General features: G+C 40.1%; 2 protein-coding genes across 2 annotated transcripts; both read left to right on the top strand.

Annotated features, from left to right (window-relative positions):
- Nucleotides 1-103: 103 nt before the first annotated feature.
- arhgef3l (Rho guanine nucleotide exchange factor (GEF) 3, like) lies at nt 104-6,624 on the top strand. Its single transcript, XM_034216034.1, has 13 exons — nt 104-318; nt 560-608; nt 725-775; nt 1,354-1,410; nt 1,580-1,687; nt 1,774-1,932; nt 2,288-2,350; nt 2,781-2,877; nt 3,385-3,461; nt 3,657-3,914; nt 4,933-5,103; nt 5,436-5,628; nt 6,102-6,624. The coding sequence occupies exons 1-13, from the start codon at nt 281-283 to the stop codon at nt 6,347-6,349; spliced, it is 1,569 nt and encodes a 522-aa protein (XP_034071925.1). The 5' UTR covers nt 104-280; the 3' UTR covers nt 6,350-6,624.
- A 930-nt stretch (nt 6,625-7,554) lies between these two features.
- usp21 (ubiquitin specific peptidase 21) lies at nt 7,555-11,762 on the top strand. Its single transcript, XM_034216043.1, has 11 exons — nt 7,555-7,710; nt 8,168-8,224; nt 8,335-8,452; nt 8,542-8,656; nt 8,900-9,019; nt 9,115-9,179; nt 9,289-9,476; nt 10,239-10,317; nt 10,418-10,525; nt 10,799-10,913; nt 11,505-11,762. The coding sequence occupies exons 1-11, from the start codon at nt 7,555-7,557 to the stop codon at nt 11,593-11,595; spliced, it is 1,212 nt and encodes a 403-aa protein (XP_034071934.1). The 3' UTR covers nt 11,596-11,762.
- The last annotated feature ends 263 nt before the right edge of the window (nt 11,763-12,025 follow it).

The raw sequence follows: 12,025 nt of genomic DNA, 5'->3' as shown, positions 1-12,025 counted from the left end.
AAATGTGATTTATTTGTTAACCAAATTAAATTATATTCAATAAGTCACATTTTAAACCCTCTGTGACGAGCCGGTGCATGAAAATGAGCAGCCCTAAAGGATGTGGTCGGGTGCGAGATGAGGAAGAAAGTGAAGAGGAAGGAGTGCACTTAACTCTGACAAGCTTCCTGCAAACAACTCGCTGAGAGTTACACAAACGTAGAAGAGACCGGAGTGAATTTGGATTATTTGAACCTTTCTCATTTTGGGAATGTTTCTGTGAAGATGCATTGAAGACAAGATGGAAGTGGAGGAGACAGTTGAAACGAGGACTTCCTGGTATGATACCTTTTTACAGTCGACTTCATCTGTGGTTTCAAATCTTAACCCGTTGATATTGTTCAGTTACCTTTCTTTCAATGTCTTTTGATATAACTTGTAGCACATATCTGCCAAATAAGTCAAGTAGGCATATGATACTGTGACTTACTCAGCTATTTAGTGTTGTGTGTTAGTGATGAGATGTATCTCAGGTTAAAGAAGATAACTGAGTGGCTGTTTGGTTCTGCCCTTTTTTAAGGTCCACAGCACAAGGGGAGGCACACTCTATCCCCTGTGACAATGCCGGGGTAAGTCACCCAACATCTAATTCATTTTTTTAAGGCCATTATTTTATTCTAAACCCAGATGTGCACTCTTCTTAAAACCAATAATATTCATTTAACATACATTCCTGCTTTTATAGAAAAAGAGAAAACAAGACCCGGCACCTGGACCTGCGATCAGAATCAACGAGGTGAGGCATATCTGACACGCACCATTTAAACTGCCTCTTCTTCATCTTACATCTCTTCTGAAGTCTCTCTGTAACTAGCGGAAGTTAGTCAACCTTACCTTTGTGACCACAATGCTGAGAGCTGACAGTTATGATTCAGAACATGTTCAGCTGTGCGGTTGAGAAGAGAAGGTTCTCTGAATTCCATTTAATGTTGATTATAGGACGTATGTTACATTTTAGCAACTGTTATTTCACTTTTTTTTTTTTTCAGATGACCCTTTTGATGTAATCTTTATCTTGCGTATCATAAGCACACAAAGATACATTTTTTACTGTAGGTATTTTAATACATCTCAGTCTGACACTTAAGTGAATTTACAGCTGATGTGGTTAGTGTGGCAAAAACAGGCAGACATCTTGTATTTACTATAGAAGCACAGCTTCAACCTTCTTCCTCTTTGAAAGAGTCACACAGGAAATGAGAGATCTGCACCATGCAACATCTCACCCCTCTCGACATCTCTCTCTTTCCTGAACACTGTCATGTATTTCTCAATTCACTTTGAGCCTTTGTGTGACCTGTTATGCATTATCAGGATGAAGAGGAAGATGAGGATGATGAGATGATGTCTGAGCACATGAGGGATTCAGAGGTAAGGTGTTCTTCCTGTGCAGGTGCCAGATGTGTGTTACGTGATTTTAAATTAATCTAATGCACAACCTGTAAAGGTTTGAATAATGGCACTGTGATAAGCTTGTGGACCATTTTGTCTAAATATTAAAAGCTGGAAATGTATGTTTTTAATGTTGATTTCACTTTAGGAGCCCAGTAATAAAAGGGTGAAACCTGTGGTGAAGTCAAATAGCCTAACAGGCGTCATAACCCCGGTGAAGACCCCTGCTCTAAAACGCATAGGACAGTCCATTTCGGTAACAATGCACAAACACATTCATATACCTGTTGTTATACAAAAACAAAAGCTAACGGTGTTAACGTTCACTGCTCTTTTCAACAGCGGTCTATTAGCTTTCGTACAGAGGCTCGACCTTTGCCCCCAGCTGCCCTGCGCCCTCGCACAAAGGCCTCGTCGTTTCCACGCCGACGCAACAGCCAATGCTGGAGCGACACTGTGGAGAGCCATGACCTCACTGCAAAGGAGATCAAAAGACAAGAGGTGCGAAGGGCAGTGGGTTTGACCTTAGACCAGCTGCAGAAACTAAACTAACACAGGTCTTTTAATTGCAATGTTTTTGCGGGGTATGTGGGTCGTGCAGGGGAAATGTGGTTGCAGTGTGCCACTAGTGAGCCCTCTACACAAAGCAGGTCACCCTTGAAAAAGAGATCTTTTGATCTCAAGGGGCTTCACCTGGTTAAATAAAGGCTACAAACAAACAAATGAAGCAGCGCTACCCAACACGATGATTATGAAAGAGGATGTGAGCTGGCACTCCAGGCTCAACTTCCTTTTTAGAACAATCAGCTGTGAGGTTTCATGCTGTCCGTCTGTAATTTTCACGTGTGTTCTGCAGGTGATCTATGAGCTGACTCAGGGGGAGAGACAACTCATTGATGATCTCAGTCTGGTCAAGAAGGTACGTGTACACTAAATAAAAGCATATTTTACCCCTGGAATTATTACTATACAGGCCCTGACACAATATGTAAAGGGCAAGAGACTAGACAGACTAAGAGGTACGAGCCACCCCCCCCCCCCCCCCCCCCCCCCCCCTTTAGAAAAATTACCAGAAAAAAACAACTAAAAAGAAACACAAAATGATGAAAAGAGGCACTGAACCACTATAAAGAGATGACCACAAAGAAATTGCAAAGAGACACAAAACCACCACGAAGCATGTGTACGAGGCGCCTATCGGACCATTGAGTCATAATCCTCCCGTGCTATTACTTTATATCAGAACACATTCTGCTGATTTCACTTTTTCACCCTTTGACACACTTTAGGGTGCTGCATTAACTCTCTCCTTTAGGTACTTTTGCTTACTGTTCTCTGTGTGATACAAGGTGTACTATGAGCCCATGCTGAAGTTGGACATCCTGACAGAGAGTGAGCGTGGACAGATCTTTGGTACGCTGGACTCTCTCATTCCTCTCCATCAAGGTAAACCGTGTTTCTGCTTTGAACTCTCTCTTAGTTTCCTAATCATGTATAAGGCATTCAGAGCTAAATAAAAAATCTGGGTAAATATTGTCGCTTGTTGGATTTCATTGTTTCATTATTGTATCTGTTAACTTCACACACTGTATATTCAAATATTATAGTTTTTCTTTCATAAAATGCATGACAGTGGACCAACACTGAATTGAACACTGTCACAATAGATTTAGCAAATATGTCCCAGATGTCGACATACAGTACATTTTGTGAATGTGGTGACATTGATGTGTTGAAAAATACCTACAAAAAAAGCCTCTAAAAGCATTCCTTTATTTAATTAAAGATGCCTGGCATAACTGAGTGAGAGATTGCTGATTATGCTTTTTTAGGCAAAGGAACATGAAGGAGTTTAATGTTAATCTCTCTCCGAGCTGTACTTACCCTGGTATTCATTGGGCAAATATCAATACAACAGTTTGAGTGTATTTTTATTTATTTTTATTTATTTAGATCTTCTGAGTCGCCTTGAGCGGCTGCGGGGATCAGAGAAGACAGTCGGGCAGGTGGGGCCTACTCTAATGGACTGGGTGAGTATTTCCATGGTTACCAAGGACTGATAGAGAATAAGAGAAAATGGCACAGCCTCCTTCACTCTCTCTAGTTCCTGTATTTACTCTATCATGTTCTTCTCTAAACCGGAGCCACAGAGTTCAGTCTGGCTTTTTATCTCACCGCACGTTTCTTCTCATTGCTCATCACTCCTCCCCTCCTCCTCTCTGTAGTTTCCTTGCCTTGAGGCCTATGTCACATACTGCTGTAACCAGGTGGGTGCTAAAGCCCTGCTGGACCAGAAGAAGCAGGAGAAACGGGTGGAGCACTTCCTTCGGCTGTGCCAGGAGTCCTCGTTCAGCAGGAAACTGGACCTGTGGAACTTCCTGGATCTCCCTCGGAGCCGCTTGGTGAAATACCCCCTGCTGTTGAAAGAGATACAGAAGTGCACGCCTCCAGAGCACCCGGATGAGGACTCATTGCCTGATGCTGTGAGTTGGAGATACACAAATTCATGTCCATTTTTTCTAAAAGGATCTATATTATCTATACTTTGGCTTTTAAGGCAAGATGTGTGCTGCTTTAAATATACCAGTGTTTTCTTGAAATTTGCTGAAATGTTGTAAAATACAAAAATACTTGTATTGCCTATTTCATTATATTCACAATTACTATAATAATAATAATACGTGTATTTAGTATAGCACCTTTCACAGAAATACAATTCTCAAAGTGCTTCACAAGAAAGAACACAAGTTCAAATTAAGACCACAGAAGCATGAATTCAAGGCAGAAATGAACATAAAAACAAAAACACAGACCCCATAGAGTCCGAAAGGAACAAACATAAAAACATAACACATCACACACATCTCCAGTAGAAACAAAAGCCAAAGTAAAAAGATGGGTCTTCAGTTGTTTTTTTTAAAAGCTTCTCCAGAGACTGCAGAGTGGATGTCTATAGTAGTTAAAATGTCTGTATTAGTAGTACTAGACACAACATTTGTCTGGCTGACTGTGGACACACTTACACAAATTATTAAGACCTAAGATATTTTGCATTTAGGCTTTGTAACCTTTAGGTTTTTTTCTCCTATAATGAAATCCATCAGACTGAAAATTGTGAATTCCAGGCATTCGGCTTTAGCTAGTAGTTCCTTCGTAATGTAAAACACTTTGCACATTGGCGCCTCCAAATTGTAGCAAAATATATTGTTTTCTGAAACATGAACTGAGGTGATCCTGTGATTTGACATCATAGTTACAAAAAAAAAATGGTCTGTATCTGTATTTATTGAGGGATGATAAGTTTAAAAATATGTTAAGGAGACAGTTTTTTGATTGAATGCCTTTAGTATTATTCTGTGGACATTAAAGGCTCACAAACAGGATGTTACTATTGTAAACATATCTTCCTTTGCTGAAATATACATGGCTTAATCAAATTCAGATCTCAACTCTAAATGTACACCTTAAATACATTAATTTAAGACTATCTGTTGTGTTCAGTTGGACATAATCCAGAGCATCGTGGCTGAGGTCAACAAGAAGACCGGAGAGGCGGAGTGTCAGTTCTACAGGAGGGGTCTCGCATACATTGAAGACAGCCAGAGACTACAAGAGATCCAGCTGTCCCGCTTCCTCTACTGCCACGGAGAGCTCAAGAACAACAAGGGCCAGGTAGCACCTCTATTTATAGACCTTTGGTTATCCTGAGGTTGTTGTTTGCACCTGAACATAACTTACTCTGTATACAGACCTTTGCTTCTCTCTGCCTCACTTAAGGTTGTTATCTTTTGCCCTTAATACAAACCTTGTATACAAACCTTGTACCTTACCCTTTATTCTTGCACTGTGTATGATCTGCTTTTGTTACCTGGCCCAAGATATGACATTATATCTGATTAATAGGTGCATTTTAACCTACATTTTGTTTATAGCTGTTCAAATATTGTAGTAAATATTTCCGTTAGGCCATACCTCTGACTTTGCATGTGTGTGTCCTCTGTCAGCGGCTGCATGTATTCCTGTTTGAGCTGGCCCTGGTGCTATCCAGGCCGACGGAGGACAAAGATGGAGGTCAGGTGTTTCATGTCTACAGACAGCCTCTGCCCAATTACTTGATAAACCTGGAGGAGATCCCAGATGGGGAGCCTGGTGGAGGGGGGTCCTTCAGAGGAGCCTTTACTGGAGGAAATGACAAAGGTAACATACTTATAAGATAGATCAATATTTATATATTTATGGATTAAACTATACATGAAAAAATGTCAGTTTCAAGTTCACATTCACAAAGTAACATTGAGTTTCTTTGTTCGAAACCCGCAGATATTAAATATATAAAGATATACCAGGAAAGTATTAAGTGGTCTTTATTTAGAATCTATGACCAGCATATAGTTGGTATCGACCAAAGTCAAAACGATTTTTGTTCTATTGATTGAATGATCAATTGTTTCAGCAATTATTTGAGCTGTTATTTTTATATTGATTATTATTATTGTTATTATATATACGTTTTGCCATGTTTCTTGCAAAATGAGGATTAAACATTCGATTTTGGCTACAACAAAGCCTATAGATACAGAGAAATCAATGCCACATTTCTTGAAGTGAAACCGACAAATGTACTTCCACTTAATTTACTCCCTCCTCTCCTCCATCTCTCTATCTCCAAGTGAAGAACTGTTTCCGTGTGAGCAGCAGGGGGCGCTCCAAAGCTCACCCTTACAGCCTGCAGGCCAACGACTCCTTCAGCAAGCAGCAGTGGATCACCTGTCTGCGGCGGGCCATCGTCCAGTCCCGGGACAGGACCTCTCTGAGCAGCCAGTCACAGCTCTGCCTCCCCCCCGACCCCATCCTGTGTCACATAGCCGACCTCAGCCTCAGCTCGGACACAGACTTGGCCGACCATAACAGTCGCTGAAGACCAGGAGGCCCGGGGAGTGTCTTTCTATCTGTACATTGACATTGGAGAGAATAAAATATGGACTGTTAGTGAAAGACCATTGTGCTTGGACAGACATAAAGAATTTCCTGCATGGATTTTGTATTTTCTTGCATTTGCTGAAGTATTGTGTATTTGTGGTGATGATAACTGTACAGCTTGAGAACAGTATTTTCTGAATGTCAATTCACAGTGTAAAATGTTTTCATAGATTCTTTCTGTTTAATTTTTTAATAAATAAACTGACACTTGAATGTTTTTCTGAAGTACACATGGCAAAGTCCGCAAACAATTATCTAAGTATAGCTAACAAGATCCACAAAGAAAAGATTAGTGATGATTATCCTCCCTCCCTTTCTCCCTCTCCCTCTTCCTTTCTCTCCCCCTCTCTCTCTGACACCGGTGACAGGGCAGGACAGAGGTAGACTTTCAGTTCTAGCCTTCAATACACAGTGAAACAGTAGCCGTGCCCTTATGCATTTTTAACAGCTCAGCAGGTGATGGGAACAGTTTGGTTGGGACAGTTTGTCCACAGATAGAGTGACCAAATAAACAGGTGAGTCAAAACTGCTTTTATGATTTTACTAATGCTGCCATGTTTGTCAGAAATGATTTTCACACTTACTTTGTTTACAAGATTGTACCATGTATCTACGCCTAACAACAATGACTTGGCTAGCTGCGTCAGGGGATCAAAACATACCTTTGTTGTGAGATTCTGCATATTCTGTTTCATGTTGTATATTCTTAAGGTAATGTGCACTTGATGGGAGTTCTCTAGAATTGACCTCTCTTTGTAAAGATGTGCCCTGAACCTGATATGTTTATATCTGGATGCATTGAGGTGTCTGTCGGACCTTGACTTTCCTAGCTGTTCTGCAAGCTGTAAATATGAGAGGGAATTGCAAGATAGATCTATTCAAAATAAGGATTTACCTTTAAGGGATTCTCATTCACAAATCAACCCTGTTCTTTTCCCCTCAGCTGTTAATGACACGCCTTGTCATTTCCCTGGAAAAAAAAGAGGACTTTCTTATGAACTCCAATCACAGGTCTGCTCACCTTTAACACTGCCTGCGAATAAACAGAGGTGGTGCAAAAACCGCCTGGCGTTTTTCTTTTTGGGAAGCCCTTCTTTACGTCCTAGGAGACACAATACACGTTCCAAAGTGTAGTAAAATAGGATGCCCGGAGCTAGTGGTGTCAATACTGAGGGGTCTTGTGAGGCCCTGTGTCGAACCCTTGTCTCCCAGAAGGGCCTGCAGCGAGAGACGGCTGACATCTCCCATTCTGTCCTCTACACTTCACTGATGGGCCTGCTTCTGGTCACCGACAACGAGGTGAGAAAAACACAACAAAGCATTTACCCTTGATGTATGGTAAAACCTTTAAGTGTTGCACTTAAAGGTCGAATTCGGGACACTAGAGAGAAAAACATAAACAGATCGAGATTGTGAAAAATAATTAATGGAGAGTACACGCTGACACACACGTGTTTAAGCAGCTGTCAGCACTCCTTGGTCTCTAATAGGATGAATGCTTCAGGCTGACCTCCTTTTAGCCTCTCTTGTTATGCTGTTGGGATAAGGAGGCTAAATCTGTCCTACCAATGCTGTACATTCACTGACATGGCAGGGTTAAGACAGAGAGAACAGTAGCATGGTTTACAGACACAGCCAGGGGTGAAATAACAGGGCAAATATGCACCTGGACACACGTGTACAAAAATGTAAATAGGGTGTATACTTGAAGACAAAGTTTGGGTCAATAGCTTCTTGTGTTGTCATTTTTTCCCAGAAAGAGAAGCTCACCGTAGGAAGTGGAAGAGTTGGCCTTAAAAACATAGGAAATACAGTAAGTGCTTAGTAATGCATTGTGGCCTTAATTAAAGTCCTTTATGGCTAACTAAAAATACATTTTGCCATAACAAGCTCACTTTCCCTTTTGCTTTGTCTTCAACTTAGTGCTTCCTGAACGCAGTAGTTCAATGCTTGTCTCACACGCGTGGCCTTCGGGACTACAGCCTCCTCAAGTCCTACAGGGATGACAAGTTCTCCAAAGAGGAGACTAAACTCATGGAAGGTAGGTTCCTCTCTCCTGTCGTTGCCTCCTCTTCCTGCTATGTTTTCATTTGTACTCATTTGTTATTGCTCTTTGTCTCCCTGTGCCAGCCTTCTCTCAGGTGCTGTCAGGCCTTTGGGATGTAAATGAAGGGGACACAGTCGTAAACCCACGACAGTTTTACAACATTTTTAAAGACGCGGTGCCTTACTTCAGTGGATACAGGTGAGAATAAAGATGATGTTTCTCTTTCCCTCAAGGTTGTCTTTCCATTAGACTTAAATGCAATACAATATCCATGTGTGCATCAGCACAACTGTTTCAAGGACAAGACAAGAACAGTAAACCATTTCAATTCAATGTGTACTCTCCTATAACGTGTATAGATTGGATTTGAAGCAGAGTTCATATAGAAATAGCTTCCTTAATTAGTGACAATAAGGAGTATTTCCTCTGTGTTTAACCCAGTCAACAGGATGCACAGGAGTTCCTCAGGTTCCTATTGGACAAGCTGCACACAGAAATCAATCGCAGACCCTATGTTCGAAGAACAGGAAAGGAGCCTGAGCAAACATTTGCCAGATTTAGGTTTGTATATATATGTGGGAAAGATTCTGTCCTTAAAACTTTAAAGTCTTCATGTGACCACATCTCTTTTTCACGCATGTCTTGTTTTCCTTTAGGATTTCAGAAGAGGCCGCTGCCATGTGGAAGAAACACTTGGAGAGAGATGACAGCAGAATAGTAGGTAAGGAGAGCAATGCAGTCATCGTGATCCATCAGAATAATCCTCAAAATAAATTAAATGAAGGCAACCCTCTGGTAATTTCCCCCCCCCCCCCCCCCCCCCCCCATAGACCTGTTTTCGGGCCAGCTGAGGAGCTCGCTGCATTGCTCCGTGTGCTCCCACTCCTCCAACACATTCGACGTGTTCTGTGATCTGTCGCTGCCCATCCCCAAGAGGAGCTCCTCTGGGCAGGTCACACTGAGGGAGTGCCTGGAGCTCTTCTCTCAGGAGGAGAAACTGGACAAGGACAATTCCCCTGTAGGTTAACAGTACACAAAGTAATGGATCACAGTTGATTGACGTGTCTCACATTTTGGGGTGAAAGGTCAATGAATAAGGCACTATAAACTGGGAATGGTTTGTTCCAAAACTGGATTTGTGTCCATCTGTAGCCTACACCTTTTGTACTCTTATCTATATAAATCATTGTTCTTACTTTTATCCTTATTTATTTTACTTATATGTGCACATGAAGCCAAAGAGCTTATGCTGTGTCAATGGAAAAACAAAGCAAACTAAAACGTACTATGATGGGTAATGGAAATATAAATGTGTGAACACCGGTCAAATGGAAATATAAAACAAAAAAAGTACTGTAGACATATTATGAAGTAATTTTTTATTTGATTTCAAACTGTTGCATGTCATGATATATTGATATTTAAAATGATTACAGTGAGATGATTTAAAATCCTTTCGAAGACCAGAGTTTGAATGAAGGTCTGAGAATAAATGCATATTTAAAAAGTATTAAAAAATACTTAAACTTTCTAAACAGATTGATAAAGTTAGGACTAACTAGTACTACCTGAATTATATTGCTTTACTCACTACTGTATCAATAAAAGTGTATTGCAAACAAGAAGTCAAATAACAGTACTGGGGGAAACAATTTAAATACTTTCATCAATATTCCAGATAATTTTTATTAACTTTTTTAAACAAATAGCTAATGACAATGGACCTTGTGTATTTTTGAAATATTTTAAAATGTTGAGGTGTTTGTTTTTGTGATTTCAGATGTGTGAAAGGTGTAACAGGCACACTGAGTGCACCAAGCGGCTTTCCATCCAGAGGTTTCCCCAGGTTATTGTGATACGTATCCTTGACCACAGCTCTTACTCAGTGTATTAAGCTTGTTATGAGCAAGTGATGATTTAGTACATGACTTTATGATGGTACTTAACAGTCTCGATCAGATCTGAACCGTTTCACCACATCTCGCTGGTCTATCAGTAAAAGCACAGTGTATGTGTCCTTCCCTCTCACTAACCTGGACCTCGGACGCTACGGGCCTGTCGACTGTGGTAACCAAACAAAACCTTTCTTTAGATTATCCTTGTTATGTCTAATGTATTCCTTTTACATGCAATCATGAATGTTACTGTTAAATGGTAATAAGGACATATCGACATGTATTCAACATCTTATCCAGTCATCCTGTGTTACTCTTTGTTTGATAATTAAGTTCTAGACTATTTGTAACAATAAGTAGATGTTTTCATTGTTTACATAATTGAAACTGATCAGTTCTCATAAATGGAATAGATAAGTCATATTATCTCTGTATGTCCCCACAGGTCCAGTTCTGTATGATTTATATGCAATATGTAACCATGCTGGCACAGTGAACATGGGCCACTACACAGCCTGCTGTTCGGATGAAAATGGTTGGTGCTTCTACAACGACTCCAGGTGAGAAACGTCCTGCACACAAATAATGTTGTTTTATAATGCCCTGCAAACAGCATTGTCTATGTACAAGAGCCTGCTGTCAGTAGGTCATCTGTATTGAGACATCTCAAGTGCTAGTAGAAGTACTGGGATGTTTTACTTATTGTCATACAAATAAAGTAACACAAGTAAATATATTTGTCATGCATATTGGCCCTTTTAAAAATCATACATTAAGTTACTTGATTAAGTATATTATTGCATTAATCAGTTCATCTCAGCTGGTAAAGGTGGAGCTAATTTTAATTATGTATATACTGCTGCTGGGTACATGTTTATTTATTAGTTGATTTGTATTTTGTATTGGCTGATTATGTGTATCTGTAAGGTAACTAGTACCTGAAGCTGTGAGAAAAATGTACAAAAGGTACATTATTGTCCTACAAAATGTAGTAGTATAAAGTAGCATACAATGAAAATATTTAGGTAAAGTACAAATACCCTCAAATCGTACTTAAATAAAGTAAATTAACTTCATTACATTACACTACCGTTTACTAATATAAACCTGGAACTGTTTCTCATGATTTATTTCCATCTTCCCAACTACAGTGTTACTCCAGTCTCAGAGAACCAGCTTCAGACCAATCAAGCCTATGTGCTGTTCTACCAGCGCAGCAACAGTACCACCATCAGGAAATAGACCCGACACTGGCTGAGCCAAGCAGCCAATCAGAGCAACCTCCAGTGTCCATAGAAACAAATAGAAGCAGCAGTGCTGGCATCTATGCGCAGCTCAATCTCAATGAGCATGCTATGGGCATAGATATGTCTCATAACTATTTGTGTGAACATAAAAATAATTTGTGTGTAAATATGTGATTTGTAAATGTAAAACAACATCCACAAATGCATTTAAAAGATTTGCAAACTCACAAATACATTTGCAAGTGTAAAACGGATCTGCAAATACGCTAAATATGTTCACAAATTAAAAAAAGATCTGTGAATATCTCTTTAACATTTACACCTTTCGATCAGGCATTTGTGAATCCATTTTGTATTTGTGGACCAAAAATGCGCTTGCGGATCTCAAATCTCTGTTCACGGATCTCAAATCTCTGTTCGCGGAT

The sequence above is a fragment of the Gymnodraco acuticeps genome, unplaced genomic scaffold (genome assembly GCF_902827175.1).
Source record: "Gymnodraco acuticeps unplaced genomic scaffold, fGymAcu1.1, whole genome shotgun sequence".
NCBI classification, from domain to species: Eukaryota; Metazoa; Chordata; class Actinopteri; order Perciformes; family Bathydraconidae; genus Gymnodraco; species Gymnodraco acuticeps.
This window is presented reverse-complemented; position numbering and strand designations above follow the sequence as displayed.

What these genes read in the sequence shown, in the direction of transcription:
- arhgef3l (XM_034216034.1), top strand. Translation starts at nt 281, where the DNA reads ATGGAAGTGGAGGAGACAGTTGAAACGAGGACTTCCTG. An exon ending in GTTGAAACGAGGACTTCCTG is followed by an intron (nt 319 to 559) that starts GTATGATACCTT and finishes CCCTTTTTTAAG; the next exon opens with GTCCACAGCACAAGGGGAGG. An exon ending in CTGCGATCAGAATCAACGAG is followed by an intron (nt 776 to 1,353) that starts GTGAGGCATATC and finishes ATGCATTATCAG; the next exon opens with GATGAAGAGGAAGATGAGGA.
- usp21 (XM_034216043.1), top strand. Translation starts at nt 7,555, where the DNA reads ATGCCCGGAGCTAGTGGTGTCAATACTGAGGGGTCTTGTGAGGCCCTG. An exon ending in TGGACAAGGACAATTCCCCT is followed by an intron (nt 9,477 to 10,238) that starts GTAGGTTAACAG and finishes TTGTGATTTCAG; the next exon opens with ATGTGTGAAAGGTGTAACAG. An exon ending in TCCCCAGGTTATTGTGATAC is followed by an intron (nt 10,318 to 10,417) that starts GTATCCTTGACC and finishes AGTCTCGATCAG; the next exon opens with ATCTGAACCGTTTCACCACA.